This window comes from Hevea brasiliensis, chromosome 4 (assembly GCF_030052815.1).
Source record: "Hevea brasiliensis isolate MT/VB/25A 57/8 chromosome 4, ASM3005281v1, whole genome shotgun sequence".
Lineage (NCBI taxonomy): Eukaryota > Viridiplantae > Streptophyta > Magnoliopsida > Malpighiales > Euphorbiaceae > Hevea > Hevea brasiliensis.
In genome coordinates this window covers 10809082-10825890 of record NC_079496.1, presented here as the reverse complement: position 1 = coordinate 10825890, position 16809 = coordinate 10809082, and the positions used below count along the sequence as shown (strand labels likewise).

At 32.4% G+C, this 16809-nt stretch overlaps 1 protein-coding gene, 1 long non-coding RNA gene and 1 pseudogene across 3 annotated transcripts; 2 read left to right on the top strand and 1 right to left on the bottom strand.

Moving 5' to 3' along the window:
* Nucleotides 1–2218: 2218 nt before the first annotated feature.
* Nucleotides 2219–5028, top strand: LOC110645065 (inactive beta-amylase 4, chloroplastic-like). Of its 2 annotated transcripts, none has more exons than XM_058145310.1 (6): nt 2219–2485; nt 2570–2685; nt 2823–2951; nt 3316–3382; nt 4390–4763; nt 4839–5027. In XM_058145310.1, the coding sequence occupies exons 1-5, from the start codon at nt 2477–2479 to the stop codon at nt 4603–4605; spliced, it is 537 nt and encodes a 178-aa protein (XP_058001293.1). In that variant the 5' UTR covers nt 2219–2476; the 3' UTR covers nt 4606–4763; nt 4839–5027. The 2 variants fall into 2 exon arrangements, with proteins under 2 accessions (XP_058001293.1, XP_058001294.1); XM_058145311.1 differs by having other exon boundaries at nt 2224–2485; nt 3316–3359; nt 4839–5028.
* A 1840-nt stretch (nt 5029–6868) lies between these two features.
* LOC131169045 (uncharacterized) lies at nt 6869–11239 on the top strand. The gene is made up of 4 exons (XR_009148182.1): nt 6869–7641; nt 8070–8140; nt 8844–9053; nt 10267–11239. It is a non-coding gene; the product is annotated as an uncharacterized LOC131169045 (long non-coding RNA).
* A 190-nt stretch (nt 11240–11429) lies between these two features.
* On the bottom strand, nt 11430–14974 carry LOC110645059 (putative pectate lyase 21; annotated as a pseudogene).
* Between the last annotated feature and the right edge of the window lie 1835 nt (nt 14975–16809).

The following is a 16809-nucleotide window of genomic DNA, read 5'->3' as shown; positions in this document are numbered from 1 at the left end:
AAGATAGAATCCCTGAAAATGGAGGCGTAGGAGCCCCAGGAAAGCCCCCATAAGTCCCCATTCTCCCCATAGGTGAGCCAGACGCTGGATCAAACCCTTGCCCCATCATTGAACTGGGATGCAACAATGGAGGGGTAGCACCAATGCCTGGCCCAAAGCTATTTCCAGTGAAACTAATTAGCTAACTGTATTTTGAAAAATATATTTTTGAAGAAAAATAAAAATTTTATTGTATGAAAATTAAATTTAAATTTAAGTTTTTTAAAATTATTTTAGATTTTTCATTCAATTTATTAAGTATTATTTTTGTATTTTTTCTATTCAAAAAATTTTTCAAATTATTATCTTAATTACTTAGAGATTTAGAGGGAATTTATTAACTTTTTTATATATATAACTAATACAAAAAGAATATCAGGATAAAAAGAGAAAAATTATCAAGATAATTTAAAAATAAAAAATAATAAAAGAGATTAAAGCGTTAATAAAATTAAATTATATTGATTAACTAATATATTTTTTAATATAGAGAATAATTAATTAGTTTAATTATAAAAAAATTAAATAATAATTTAATTAATATTAAAATTTTTTATTTACTAAAAAAATTAAATAATTTAATAAAAATAAAATATAATAATTAAATAATATATTTTCATTAACTTCATTAAAATAGGAGACCTAAATAGCAACCTTCCCCAATTTTATATACAAAACTATTATTGATATCAATTATCTCTGCACAATTATTTCTCTTAAGTCTTAAATCAAAGGCCGAATCATTGATACAAAATTTTAGTTCCTAAAACAGCGACAGATCAATAATTTCTCTCATGTTTACCCATCTGGATAAACCATATCCACGTAGGATTTTCTATATTTTATATTTAGTTTTTCCTTATTTACAACACAATCCCTTAACTTCTGAGTTATTTTCTAATTGTCTCATACAAAAATGCCTATGCTTTATACCTAAAATATGTACTCAAGATTATTATTTTTTTTTTTTAAAACAAGATTATTATTATTATTATATTACTGAATGTTTTCTATTCATATTTTTGTTTATCTATATATTATGAAATTTATTATATTATTAGGTATAGTGTTTTATTATTTTGGTTAAAAGTATAACAATACGAGACAAAAAAAATATTTAACAGAAAATTTTAATTTGATGGTCATCAAATTGGATTCGTTGAAATACTTTAGAGTTAAGCAATAATAAATTATCATTGAGTAGAGCTTATTTCTCAAAATATCAATTTAAATATTTTATTAATACAATTAAATTTTTTAAATTGAGATTATTATTATTATTATTATTATTATTATTATTATTATTATTATTATATAAATAATTTATCTTAAATTTTTTTATACTATGTAGTTTTTTTTAGTTTAATAATTTTTTTAAAAAATATTTATTATCATAATAATCTTAAAATAAATTTATCCTTATTATCATATCAATACATTAATATAATATTCTTAATTATCTTTTTATTAAAAAAAATAAGAGTATACATATATCATAATCTCGTCATCAAATTAATTATAGGTAAAATAAATCAAAATTAAGATGCATTTACAAATATAAAAAGCAACATTATTGAACTTGTAATTTCTAAATTTTCCAGACCTTAGTTTAAAAAATCAATATATGAACTCTGAAAGCAGAATATTAATGCAGAAGGGCCAAAGGGTATAATTGCAAAAGACAAAAGATATACCAAATTCAGTGTCAAAATGGAAATTAAAATAAGGAAATTATCAAACTGCAGAACGTTAACGAGCAAACAAATCAATCCAAAAACACAGTTTTATGCGGTCTCTTTGTTTCTCTGATTCTCCCTCTCTGGCAGAGAGAAGCAGAGGAGATCATCTATTCTAGTAGAAAATGGCCGGCAATGGAGGAGTTGCTTGCAGGTGCCCCGTTACCGTTAGGAGAAGCTATACGACCTTGCTGGACCAGAGGAAAACGCGAACCAATTTACGAAACGTTTCTATGATCACTCTTCAAAAAGCCCCTCTTCTATCCTCGCTGCCTATCGCTTAGTGGAAGCTACCGCATTTTGAGGTCTGCTCATTCACATTTTCTCTCCCCGCACATTTCTATATTTGTTTGGTTTCCTAGAAAAGGAGGAACATAATAGCAACGCTAGGAAGTTGTTCAGTTTCGTTTTTTTTTTCGCCCGTTGTTTACTTGTTTTTGGATTCTTAGCTAAATAGTATTGCTAAGTGTTTCAGTTTTGGTTTCAGGCGGAACTGAGAAATAGAAGAGTTCAATTTAACGTTGGTTAAGGCACTGTCTTCTTCGTGAGCTCATTTTTAATTTCTTGCTTTTGATATTTTCTGATGTACCAGAACAATATTGCTTTTGAATGCAAAATATAGATTACTGCACATCAATATTTTTTAGGGAAATTAGAAGAAATGCTTCTAAAATGATAGGCAAAGAGTGCTACTACTTGAGATGGTGGAAGTAATTCTTTCAAGCTTGTCCAGTAGATGAGAAAATTGATTTCTTCCACTCATTCATGAGTCTAATTTCTTTGTTTTTAAACAGGGGCCACTTAATCATGGAAACAGACAAGAAGACGTTCATTTATATTTTTATGCCTACCCAAGTGTTTCTAATTGGTTGTCTCAAAATGTTGATTTCGTATTGTTCTTCAAATTTATGTAAGACTCCAATCATCAATGATGCTGTTCTAATTTTCTTCTCTGGTATAAATTTACATGTACTTATCTGATGCTGCAATTGTTAGATACTTATTGCTACTAATGTTTATGATAATCATGGTTGTGTATTTTTGTAGCATGGATGCTCGAGAAAAATCAAGAGCCACAATATTGGAATCATCAAAGCATAATAGGGTCCCCATATTTGTCATGATGCCAGTGAACACGCTTGGCATTGATTCTTCTGGGAGTCCAAGGATCAGAAAGTAAGCTTTATTATCATGCATACAAGCATTTGCACACTTGATTTGGAATCTTTCCTGATTTATTATAGGGAAAAACAATTGTTTTGTGCTTGATTTTTATTGTGATCCAGCAATGCCTAGAAAAAGGAGGCCAAACTTTCCCCATCATGCTTTTTCATACATTAGTTGGATGGATTGCTTACTTGTTTTAAATAGCCATTGCGGGGTCTAAATTATAGTTGTATTTTAATTTTGCATATGTTGCAAGTTTACATGAATAGCTTATGACCTCAAATTCTTCTCTTTTAAAAACTTCACTTTTATAATGTCTTTTCATTTTTGGTCATAAATTGAAACATTTTATAATTGCGCTTTCTTGATTCAGAATCAAGGCCTTAACCATATCTCTAAGAGCACTCAAGTTGGCAGGTGTCTATGGAATTGCAGTAGAGGTTTAGTGGGGAATTGTTGAACGTTTTTCTCCTCTTGAATATAATTGGTTCCTTTACGAAGGGCATTTTAGACTGTTATCTGAGTCAGGCTTGAAGTTGCATATTTCCTTGTGTTTTCACTCAAACACACACCTGTCCACTGGAAATGGGGGTTTGAGTTTTCCACTGTGGATTCTAGAGGTTTCTTACATTTCTTTATTGTTTTCCTTTGAAAAAAAAAATGGCTTTCAGAATAGTTGCAAGTTAATCAAGTTGACAATACAGAAGTTCATGCATGTTTGTACTTGACTGCACAATAATTCGGTGGAATAATTGTAGTGAGCTATACCAGTTTTATTAGCTTTCTCTTCTATGCTTTTCTGTTAGCATAGGATATAATGTATTTGGACGTTAGCTTGCTATCTTATCTGCTAAGTTTATTTTTCTAGGACCAACAATGATCCATGTCCTATATTACAATAGTCTTTCACTGGTAGACTTGATTCCATAATGATCCATGTCCTATATTACAATAGTCTTTCACTGGTAGACTTGATTCTATCACTTGCATTTATAGATGAAGCTTTACTGAATAGGAAGATATTGAAATGGAAACATATAGTACAAAGAGACCAAACTTCAATTAAATTGAAATTGGTGATAATGTCTAAATTACAGTTTTCCTGTAGAAAAACATGGGTTTTTAATAAGATTTTAGAATAGGTTTAATAATATGATTGAAATGTTAATTTATATTCATATTATTGATAATATTTATGTTGATTGATTTAATTTTTAATTTGATTTAAAAAAATTATTAATAAAATTATATTTCTTAATAAAATAAAATTTGAGTTTAAATAGAAAATCAAACCAACAATAATGCTAAAGATTTTTTAAATAATAATAAAATCCTATATTATTTTTTAACTAATCAAAATAGAGGGTAATTTGTTATTATTGGCATTCTGACAAGTTCGTACCTCAACTTAAACTATGGAAGTTAATTATTTTTCCCCTTTTGTCAGATTGGTGGTCACAACAAGGATATCTGTTATCGAGATAAAAATGGGTTTTCCAATGATGATTATCTTACACTAGGAGTGGACCAACTTCCTCTTTTTTATGGCCGGACTGCCTTCCAATGTTATGAAGACTTCATGCTTAGTTTTGTTAGCAAATTTGACACTTATATTGGGAGTGTAATTGAAGAAATAAGTGTTGGTCTTGGTCCTTCTAGATAACTAAGGTACTTTAAAGCTATTGTTTTATAACCAAAAGCTTCGAGCGATTGTAACATTTTGTTATGGATAATTCCATGCAGGTATCATGCACTTCCTTTTGGTGATGGTAGATGGAAATTTCCTGGAATTGGTGAATTCCAGTGTTATGACAAGTACATGTATGTTAAGGTCTTTCTTTCGTCCTCTTATGTCAGTTTTTTTTTTCAACGTTTACAACTTTGTTTTGCTCTAAGGATGGAGGACTTAAAGATGGCTGCATGTAAGGAAGGAAAGCCTCAATGGGGAGATAGGGGACCTCAAAATGCTGGTTGCTACAACAGTCTTCCACCTGGTGTTCCTTTTTTCGAAGATGGACAGGAGAGCTTTCTTTCCAATTATGGTCGTTTCTTCCTTGTACGTATAATGTGCAGTAATCTATTTTAATTTCTGTGTGACGATTCTTGGACTTCTTGTAGTGTATTTATATATGTTGTGTAAAATGGTTTCTGAGCATATGCAACCATCTCTGGAGCTAATTTGTTGATTAAAATGCAATATTGCATTGAATTATTGGAATCAGTCTAATGAAAGAGATGTGATTCATTCTATGCTAGTTGTCAATGTACCAAAACATTTCTTTTTTATCTAGGAATGGCTATCATAGATCTTGCACAGAGTCAAATCTGATATAGCTGGACTGGTGGAGTTCTTAACTGATAGAACATAATGCTGAAAAGGATTCATATTCATGCAACTAACCCCAAATAGTCTGAGGCTAGTGCTTAGTTGAATTGAGTTGAATTCTTTTTAATAGAGGTTGCGTGTCTATGTTTTGTTTGTTAACACTTCAATGTTAGATACATAATCTATGCGACTTTGAACTGGAGATATATTCTTAATCTTTTGGTAGTAACTGGTGATTGCATCAAATTATATAGACATTTAAGGTTAACATCCATTGCATTTTGTTAGCATTTAGCATCCTTTTATGTTTATTTTTATATGTTTTCATTATTATTTTAGAAAACATGTTAATTTAACTCAATTCATTGATTTTTATATTTTATTAGGTGTTTTTATGTGGTTCTAGAATCAAAGACGAGTTTGGAAGAGATTTGGAGGTCAAAACGTGAAGAATACTCAACTCAACTAAGCCTTTATCCCAAAACGTGAAGAATACAATGCCAAAAACATTACACGGGCCGTGTAATTTCCTGGACCCCGTGCAATCTTCTGGACAAAGAAAACTTGAAAAACAAGAGTAGCAAAAAGTTACACGGGGCAGGGGCATGTAACACTACACGGGCCGTGTAAAGTCCCCTGACAGCAATTCTGATGCGGCTTTTCTTCGCTCCAACTCGACCCGGATGGACTCCTAATGCTTCTAGGACTTTGAAATTATGGTTTTTATACCAGATATAAATAGAATAAGTCAGGAATTGAGGGGGAGGAGAGAATTTACATCCAAAGAGCAGAATTAACATTCAAGAGCCGATTTACACTCAAGAATGCACCTCAACTTCAAGGGAGGCAAGGGAGAAACAAGATCTGCAAGATTGCTGCTAGAAGAGATTTTCAGCTGAAGTTCCAAAAGTCCAAGGCTGCAACTCTCCTTTTGGGTTCTTTCACTCTATTTTTTTCTCATGTTTTCTCTTTATCTTTTAATAAACTTAATTGTAAAGCTCACCATGAGTGAGTAGGTTCTTTATTCTAGGGTTAGGGTGTAGCACTCAATTTCATTATGGATCTAGTTTGATTTTATTTAATACATTGGGTATTTTATTCTTTGATTCAATCTCTTGTGATCTTAATGCATGCTATGTGTTGGTACCCACTTAGTATTGATTACAGATATTAATTGAAGGAATGAAATGTGAAGATTAATATTAGAAAATCAGGATTTTGAACCTAGGAAATCTGACCTAGAGATAGGCTGATGACATTTGTGGAGTTCCAAAATTAATTAAAGATCTTAAAGGGTTTTAATTAATTTAATCACCACGAAAGTAAGATTTATATTAATTAAAATACACCTTGAGTGCCTTGAGAGAGGACTTAAGATAACTTAGGATTAATTTCCATCAAAGTAATAATCTCTAATTTATTGAATGAATCAGATTGATTTTATAACTGATTGAAGTGTGAACCCCTAGCTCTAGAATGTCTTTGTCTATTAGTATTTTATTTTAGTTGATTATTTAGATTTTATTTCTTTCAATTTAGATATAATTATTATTTCTCTACAATTAGATCGTCTAGATAATTAAAATCACTACAGTTTGGTACTCAACACGGTCCTCGTGTGAACGACACTCTACTCATCACTTTATTACTTGTTAGCGATCCGTGCACTTGCGGTGGTTGTAAAACCTGCAAACAACTGGTGAATTGTTGCATTATAATATCTATTGATGTTCAATGACCGTGCAAGGCAATTTGGTGAAGGGTTGGTGGAAGATACAATCCCAAAAGTTATAAGGTGACAGTAGTGATGCATTTTCGTCTGACAGACTGATAGATCATATGAAGAAGCATTAATGTACAAACATAAAATATCCATTAACTGGTGTGTAATTGCAGTTGATTACATGTGATTCTACTGTGTGCAAGTTAACTAGGATTGATATCATCAAATGGACTTACTGCATTGATGAACATAGCTTCAGTTCATATATATATATATACATGGGAATGGAGAATGATTATTACCTCAAGTGGTCACAAATTCTAAAACGAGTATGTGGTTTCTCAGGAAAATAAAAACTAACTTTAGGGTATCTGATGGTGAAACTATTCTTTGCAGGAATGGTACAGTGGTAAGCTGATTTGTCATGTAGATGCTATTCTATCAATGGCAGCTAATGTGCTGAAGAAATATCAACAAAATAAACAAAATCCAGTTATATTAGTTGCTAAAATTGCTGGAATATATTGGTGGTGCCAAACAATGTCTCACCCTGCTGAACTTACGGCTGGCTACTGCAACACCGCTTTAAGGGATGGATATGATCCTGTTGCTACAGTGTTGTCTCGTCATTGAGCTGCTTTGCATATTTTGTAAGATTTTAAATTTCTACATCCCAGCATAATACGACATAGATAGAATGAGTAAATTGTTGGATGGGAATTAGTATGGTGGTATTGATGGAAGCTAGTACTGTGGCTGTTGGACTGAAGGACTAGACTTTTCATATCTTCTGTGTGGAACTTGGTTGATCTATTATGTCCACCTTTTAGCGTTTCTTTTGTTAGATTAGCAAACAATGAGAAAAAGCTAGGAAAGTAAATGGGTTGTCTATTTACAACATAGGAGTGCATTTTGAGTCTTTTTATGCAGACATGATCCATACACTTCATTGCATGTTTACTCTTTACTGCATTATGTTTGTGATCCCCCTTTAAATCATATTTGTTTCTATGTTGTTGCTTTGTCAGATGCATCTCTGCAAGCATGTTCACATCTTTGTTTATTTATTTATTTGTAGCTGTTTCGAAAATGATTGATGGTGAAACCCAACCAGCCTGTCATTGCAGTCCTGAAGGATTAGTCCAGCAGGTACAGGTTCTTTATTCTCCATAAATAAAAGTTTCTTTCTTTGGCTTGTCTTTTGAATTGCATAAATTCCTATAAATGTGACACCCATGTATCTGAATTTTTTTTTATATGTATTTGTCTGAGTCAAGTGGAACTAGATGACTATAATTTATATATTGAACCTGCATTGTTAAGTCACAGAGTTGAATTCCTCAGACCTATATCTAAAAGTTTCATGGGTCTGGTAAACTAATCCTGCTACTTACCACCCCCAAGGAAGGACGCCTGTTTTGGCAAAAAATTTAATAAAAATAATAATATTCCATTCCATTCTCATCACTGTGATATTTTCTCTTATTTCCTTTGTTCCGTTCAATTCCATTGTGAAATTTTCTCTAAACTTCTAGTTTGATTGATGCTAAAACCAATGCAATTGGCTTTGCCATTGGTTGTAGATTTCTGTTCCAATAGATAAAAAAAACCACAGGTAGATTGAGACGGTTGCATTGTACCGAATATGGAAGGATATCATTTAAAACAATTCTATGTAATTTCTTTTTCTTGTTGCTAGTTGCATCCAGACTTATCTTCCTAATTTCCATGTACACGTGTTAAAATGTTCAGGATTGCACATTTTCCAGTAATGACATTTTGTATTAGACTTGCCTTTGGAAATGCAAGCAATTATGCACAAGGGAAATGGATCTTATATATTTTTCATCAGGAAACAGTTTCAAGGCAGTATTGCTTCAGAAACAGGTTAATGAATTTTGGCCATGCAATTTATGTGATTTGTTTGCTTTTTGCATCTCTATGGATGTGATTCACCTTCCATTGAATTGGTTTTATTTTATTTTATTTCACCCAGTTAAGGACCATTTCAAATAAAAGGATACATCTGATTGGAAGAAATACTAGTGAACGTTTAGATCAGGTAAACTTGATTCTGGTCTGGGCAAATCCTGTATTACCTTTGGTTGTGTCCTTTTTTTCTTCGTTTCTTGTCGGGTAAGTTAATAATATGATACAAAGAGATCTAACTCATCTAAGGGGTACTTTGGAAATCATTTTATAGATAATTAACTAAACTTGATTCTGGTCTGGGCAAATCCTGTATTACCTTTGGTTGTGTCCTTTTTTTCTTCGTTTCTTGTTGGGTAAGTTAATAATATGATGCAAAGAGATCTAACTCATCTAAGGGGTACTTTGGAAATCATTTTATAGAGAATTAACAAAATCTGAGTGAAAGTATCAGTAGTTACTTTTAGTTTTATCTTAGCCAGAATAACTGCATTTACAGTGCTTAGGTTGACCAATCAAATGCCATGTTTACACCAAAGATTGCCATTATTCTTACTTATTTGTGGATGTTATGATGAGTTATCTATCAAGATTTGGAGCAGTGAATGATAACTAAAGGTACCATCATCAGAGGAATGATTTGGATAAGGATTCCACAGGGTACTATAAGAATTGACTTGATAATTTTGTGTGCTCTGTTGTGATTTAGTTTTGTCGTAATAGTATGACTTTTGATGTATGACACTAAACTGCCACAGAAATTCCTGTATGATGATGCTTTGATGATGTTGAATTCGAGTTTCTTAGCAAGATCTTGTGTTTGCTGTCATCTTGAATAATGTTGTTGTGAAATCATGGTGAAAAAAAAAAAAAATTTCATAATCAATGAAATCTTGCCAAAATTCTGGGATGCTTATAGAATCACAGCCTAAATTCCACATTTGTGAAAGGTGTTGTACATGAGAAAGAACAAAAATGAGTCAGTTCTAATTTGGTTTCTGGAAACAATAAAGTGCACATTTATTTGGATTTATGTGGAAAAAGAAAGAATGAATGGATTTTCCATGGTTCTTGATCTCATTGCAGCTGTGGATACAGCAGCACTACTCATTTGCTCTATTAACTGCCATTTATATGTTAAATTAGTTTTATTTAGTTGAGTTCAAAATTGTTTAATTTATTTTCTTATTAAGTTGAGGTCAAATTGTTTTAATTTATCCTCTCTTCATTTTTTCTCTCTCTGATTTCATGAACATATAAATATGTAAGATTGTGCGTACATGTAATTCCGTTGATCTGTTTCCTTTTCTTTCCTAACATAACCCATGCCTACAATTTTCTTGCAGAAAGGACTAAAGGCAAATAATTGCTAACTGCTATCATCCACCGGCCGAGACTGTAAGGTCATTTACTTTTTTCAGAATTAATGATAAAATTTTTGCTGTTGAAAACTGGAATAATTTTGTCCCCTTTGTTAGAAAGATAAGCGCGGATTTGTAATTTACTTGGGAACCTGATCCAACCTTGATTTTTTTTTTACTGAACTTTCAAGAATAGTATTGTCTCTGCCCCTATAATTTTTTGTCTGACATAGGGGTTTATAAAAGCTTATGTAAATTCTAGGTCATTACTGATTTGTCATTTCAACTTGATTGTCTGTGAGACCTGAAATTCACGGTGATGGGATTTAAAGTTTTATTTCAAAGTTTAACTAACAAAAAACTTTATGTCTAACGTGGTATTCCTCTCTGACAATAGAGAGCTCCAGCAGCAGGAGAGGTATTTGTCAAAATTGAAGCTGGTCTTGCTACCAAGCTTGATGCTTCTATGTAGTTTTCGGGACCTGTTTCACATGAAGGGGTAAAGAAAGCACTATTGAGCATTACATCTCCATCTGATTTCCAATTCCAATTTTCCCACTTCCCATCTCCTGGGATGGTTTCCCGTTTAGTCACCTGAATGAGAGTAAATCTTTAGTAACTCAAGGACGCTGACTGTATCCACTCAGTAATCAAGGGATCAGTCTGACCAAGTTCTGGTCAAAGTTTGTGCGTATCCTGGTTGGACCCAGCCCAATACGTTGAAAATTTTTTTAGCTTATTAGTTATTCACATGTGAAAATGGTTAGACCAACCAATTGTATGCATTCTATTTTAGTTCTCCACCTTATGCGTGGATGGACTGTCCTAATCCCTAATTATGTTGCATAAGGTCAGCTTTTCCAGGAATAGTTGTGGTTAAGCAATTGATCATTATCGGTTGCTAAAAGTGATTAATTTGTTAACTTTGATATTTATGGTAGCACACATCTCCTAGCCACTGTATATGTTATTTACAATTTGAAGATATCAATGCCTCGCCTGCACCTGCAATAGTTTAGATATATGTTTATAGAGCTTTCTGCGGATACTTCAAGATATAGGGAGTAATTAAAGGATGATAATGTTGCTATTGCTCTTGCTGTTCTATCAGAATGATACTGAATACAGTTACCTAGGCATTCTTTGTGTCAGACTGCCAAAAAAGTTGAAGGCAGTAGTGACTTGCATATTCTTGTCATCCCAGAAAAGTTGAAGGCAATAGTGACTTGCATATTCTTGTCATCAAGGAAGTTATCGCTATGACTTGTAAGCATATAACTTCATTAGGATGCAACATGTAGTTGTTTGAAATTGTTATAGAAGTTGAGCCAACTACAGCATCGGTTAGTCCATCACGGCTGGTGTACAGTGATCAATCCACACATCCCTAGAACCATATGTGGGTGTGCCATCCCCATCTGAGTAACCTCTCATGCAACATGCTTGGGTGAATCCCTCACCACTGAATTCACCCGGCACACAGTCACGTGCATAGATGTTATGTATGATAATGTTACGTTTTGAATTGTTATGCACGGTCCACCTGCTATCTGGATGTTGTACCCTCTGCCATCAATTGAGTTCTTCCTTTATCTTGATAGCAATGTCATGATCAAAGATCCATAGTGGTTCTTCTTGATGACACTGTAGCAAAGTGTGCCTGGATTTGGGTTTACAGGATCGTCATTTTCAGAATATGCGACGGCATAAAATTGACCACCTCATCCCCCCTACAGCATTGTATCTGAACCCAATTGCGCAATCGGCCAGCACTTTCCGGTTAGTTTCCCATTCAGTGTCCCTCTCCAACAATCATCAATTGGGTTACCATTTTTGCATGCTTCTTTTTCCAGCTGCCTTCTTATTGAGTTTGTTTGTAAATAACATGTTACGAGTTACTCGAAACATTACAGAATGAAAACTAGGGATCTTTACTAAAAATGAAATGCATCTTATGAACAACAGAATCTTTCACTCATTTTAAGCTTGACTATTATGTTATCACCGCTCGGTTGCTTCTGATGTTTGCACATTTTTAGAAGATATGGAGGTGGCAAATTAGATCATGACTACAGAGAAGAAAACTAGGGAGAGGAGAAAGAAAGTGGACATCTTATTGGAAGAGAGGTTGCACTGAACTATAACATGGATTGGATGGTCTTGAGAAGCTATGAGTTGAACTTCATATGGTGCTCATATGATTGCGTTGATGCAACTTGCATGCTTGCAGAAACTTGGTCTAAACTTGAAATATTGTCTGTACATAGAAGAAAATCAAAGTTTCGTAAAGTAGAAAAAAAAAATGTGTATGCATAGAATAGAAGGCGTATAAAATACAAATCATTTCAAATTGATTTTCTGTAGTAGGAATATCATTAGTGTTCCTGCAAGATGACCTTATGGCTGACAGTGTTAGAACCATTTTGAGATTATGACAGTGAAGAAACTGATTTTTATCGTAAGACGAAGTAGCTATTATTCTCTCTTTAAAATATAAAATTTTCCAATAATTCAATTTAATTAATTTTTATATTTAAAATAAAAAATTTAATTCTTTTTTATTTGAAAATTTTTTATTTTTAAAAAAATATAAATTAAACATGCTTATATAAGAATTTAATTAAATTTTTTAAATAATTTATTCTAAATAAAATCTGAGTTTTCCTGAAAAATATACAATTTGAGTGCATTTTTCTAAATCTAGAGTGAAGGAAAGGAGTGGGGTTGTGGCTTGGCTTTACTTCTCTACAATGACAAGAGAGTTCCAATTAGGGACCGAATGGTTGGCTAGTACTAGTTAGGGTTTTGTACCCACCACCAATTTATATTTTGTGTTATAGTTTGTAAAATTTGATTCTAACATGGATAATGGCACTCTCAATAAAATTTTGCCTTCATTTCCACATACGACACTAATTGGTAACTTATAATATCGAGGGTATATGGATGAAGGATACGTGGACAGAATGTTATACTATATGGATATGGGAATACAAGTAATTAGGGTATACATGTTGCTTCATCCGAGTACTTTTTAACGAGGAGTAAGTTGTGATACATCATAGAATAAGAGTGCCTATAATTGGATGACACGTGTACATATTAAGTGAGAAATAGAAAAGGAACTTGGCACATGAAAAGGGATGTAGGAGTATTCGGATTTCTGCAAAGACGTCGGAGACCCTGAATGCTCACTAAGACGAACATAATAAAGTCATAAATTGTGAAGAAGCTGGACTGTGGACCTGTTTGAATTTCAAAATTAATCACATCAAGCGGGCACTCTGAGTCATCAAGTCTACAAAGATTGAAACCCAAAAAGATATAATTAAAAGCAGAGTGGGATCTAACTTCTAAGCTTCTGACTCTTTGACCTGTTAGAAGGAGAATCAACAATATTAATAAGTCATCATACATGCGTATCTCACACAAATAAGTTAGATAAGCAAGCACAACAGCCGAATTAACTAACTAGTTATCACAGACTCAAGCATATTAGAATTGTCAGTACTGTAAAGACACCTGATTTAATTTAGAAACAAATATCCATGATTTAAACATACCATTTGCAAGAGCTTTACACTTGTCCAGTAAATATTGATTTCCTAATTCTATAAATACAGGTCATCCTCCCAAAGGGAGACTAGATTTTGTCCTAGCCCACATTATATCTCAATAGAACTATTCCTGGAGGAAACCCCCTCCCAAGTCAGACTACAGCAAGATAGTTAAGTTAAGCCTAAGTTCACCCCCCATCCTTATTAATCTAAACATGTGTCGACATCTTATAAACCTACCAAACCTTGAGTTATCAAGTTGTATGCAATTACTTCCAAGTGGTTCTAAATAGGTTGGGATAGGCTTCAATTGCTTCCTACAACACAATAAAAAGTTAGAAAGCCAAAGGGATATTCTCACTTGGCACTCTGATAATTAAGCCAATAAATAATATATAAGACAGAAGACACGAAGAATAATGAGAAATATTGATTTTCTAACTCTATAAATACAGATCATCCTCCCATAGGGAGATCAGATTTTGTCCTAACCCACATTATGTCTCAACATAACTATTCTTTGAGGAAACCCCTCTTAGGTCAGACTACGGTAAGATAGTTAAGTTAAGCCTAAGTTGATCCCATTATCCTCATTAATCTAAAAACATGTCAACATCTTGTAAACCTACCAAACCTTGAATTATCAAGTTGTATGCAATTGCTTCCAAGCGGTTCTAAATAGGTTGGGATAGGCTTCAATTGCTTCCTATAACACAATAAAAAGTTAGAAGGCCAAAGGGATATTCTCACTTGGCACTCTGATAATTAAGTCAATAAATAATATATAAGACAGAAGACACGAAGAATAATGAGAAAAAATATTTAATAATATTTTACCTAGAATAATAAATATTTATATGTACAATAAAAAGTCTAATAATAGATTAACATGTGAAGATCTATACCAAATAGAATTATCTTATTCAGTTAGATATCTATTTATAGTTATGATATGTCATATGATCGAGTGATGACGGAGCTTAGACTTAAACAATTGAATTTGGGTGTCTCCACTTTACTCTGCTCATTGAAAAGAAGTTTCAACAAGACTACAATTTAGCAATAGTAATAATCCACTTGAAAAATAAAGTATTTGCCGCATGAGCATCAGCAGCATAAACACACAAAAAACCCATTACCAAAACACTAATCCAATTAAGATATTCGGTAGTCATTATCAACTTTTCATCTTGTCAAATTAAAGACATGTTTTTGAAGCCATAATCTCTCACAATCACCTAAAAATAGTCCAAACTTAAGTGAGGAACAACCCATCGAAATCTACATTTATGCGTAACCATTTGGAAAGAGTCGGACACAGCTAATCTCTAATCGCGTTTTCATTGTCCATGCTTAATTTTCTTTAATTTCTTGATGTTTGTATATAGAATTGTATTAGTACACAACCATGTGAGGGTAAGTAGGGTGAGATTGACCATAACTCAGATGTGTACTGCAGTTTTTCAATTCTTGCAATGATTTATTACACAAAATCTTTGACCATAACTCCAGATGTGTACTGCAGTTATTATAATTTTTATTATATTTTAATGCGTGGCTAAAGAAACAGATAAAGCCTTACCAGGCCAACCGCATCAAGGTGACAGAGGCCAATAGATTAGGAGAGAGAACAGCAAAAGCAAAAATAAAAAAGTGGGATCCAACTAAGATTGTCGGTGGAGATTCTGCTGATCTCTGACCGTCCACGTGTCGTCCCTCGCGTGTCTCTGCCAGCCCAGCAGTTTTTTTGGAGGACACATCGTAACCGGCAGCTCTGCGTTTGGGCCTCACTGTTTTTCACTTCCTCAAACTACGAAAATACCCTGCTCGGAGGTCTATCATATCATGATTTTGGTTAGTAAGTCGTTAGTGACGGTCAACAATATGACAAGAAATGATTGGTGGATTATGATAAATACAGTGCAGCCATAGGCACCATATAATTCAGAAACAATACATGGGTCCTACTCCAGCTGCAACAAATCTTTAAATGAATGGGACATTTCCAGTGCGTGAGGATCCACTGTAAAAAGGTGGGGTCTATCATGCCAAACATGTATAGACAACTTTCTTTAGTACCTTAACTTGGGAAGAAGCGATTCTAAGAGAGCACGTGACGTGTTGGCACATCGCAGATGCTTCTTTACTCAAACCACCGTTCTGGAAGTTTGTACCCGCCTTTCCATGCAACGCCTGCACTTATTGCAGCTTTTATTTATTATTATTCTCTAATTTTGGCCTTAGCGTGTGTGACGAGACAATAGATTACATAAATATGAGTAAACCTGGCCGGAGATCCGTTTAAGTTTTAAAACGGATCAAGTTTGGTACTTGGCAAATTCAAAATTGGTCCTCATTAATAGTTTACAGTGGTCAATTTGATCTTTCTTTCCATCACTGACATTGTGTTTGGATTGGGGAAAGAAAAATAAAAAAAAATATTAATAATATTAATTATAAAAAAAATATTTTTTTCTCTTATATTTAGATAAAGAAAGAAAAATATAAAAAAAATTATTTTATAAATAATAAAATTATAATTTTACTCATGAGTTAAGAAAATAAAAATTTATATAATATAAGAAATAAAAATTTATTAATTATACAATTTTTATTAATTACTATTTATATCAACTATGAAATGAAGAGTTTTTCTCATTAGAAGCTGAATTGATTTTATTTTTTTATTTAGATTATATTATTTTTTAAAATTTATTAATTACAATTTATATGTCTTTAAATTAATTATATTTTTAAAGATAAAAATAATTATATTTTAATTTTTATATATATTACATAATAAATTAATAATTATATATCTATTTTAATAACAAAATAAATAAAAATTTATATATTTTTATTAGTTATTTTATATATTAACAGTAAATTTTCTTTAAGATAATTCATAGATTGATAAAGCGGTACAACCAAGCCTTAAAATAATTATAGTAATTAAAATATTTTTATATTT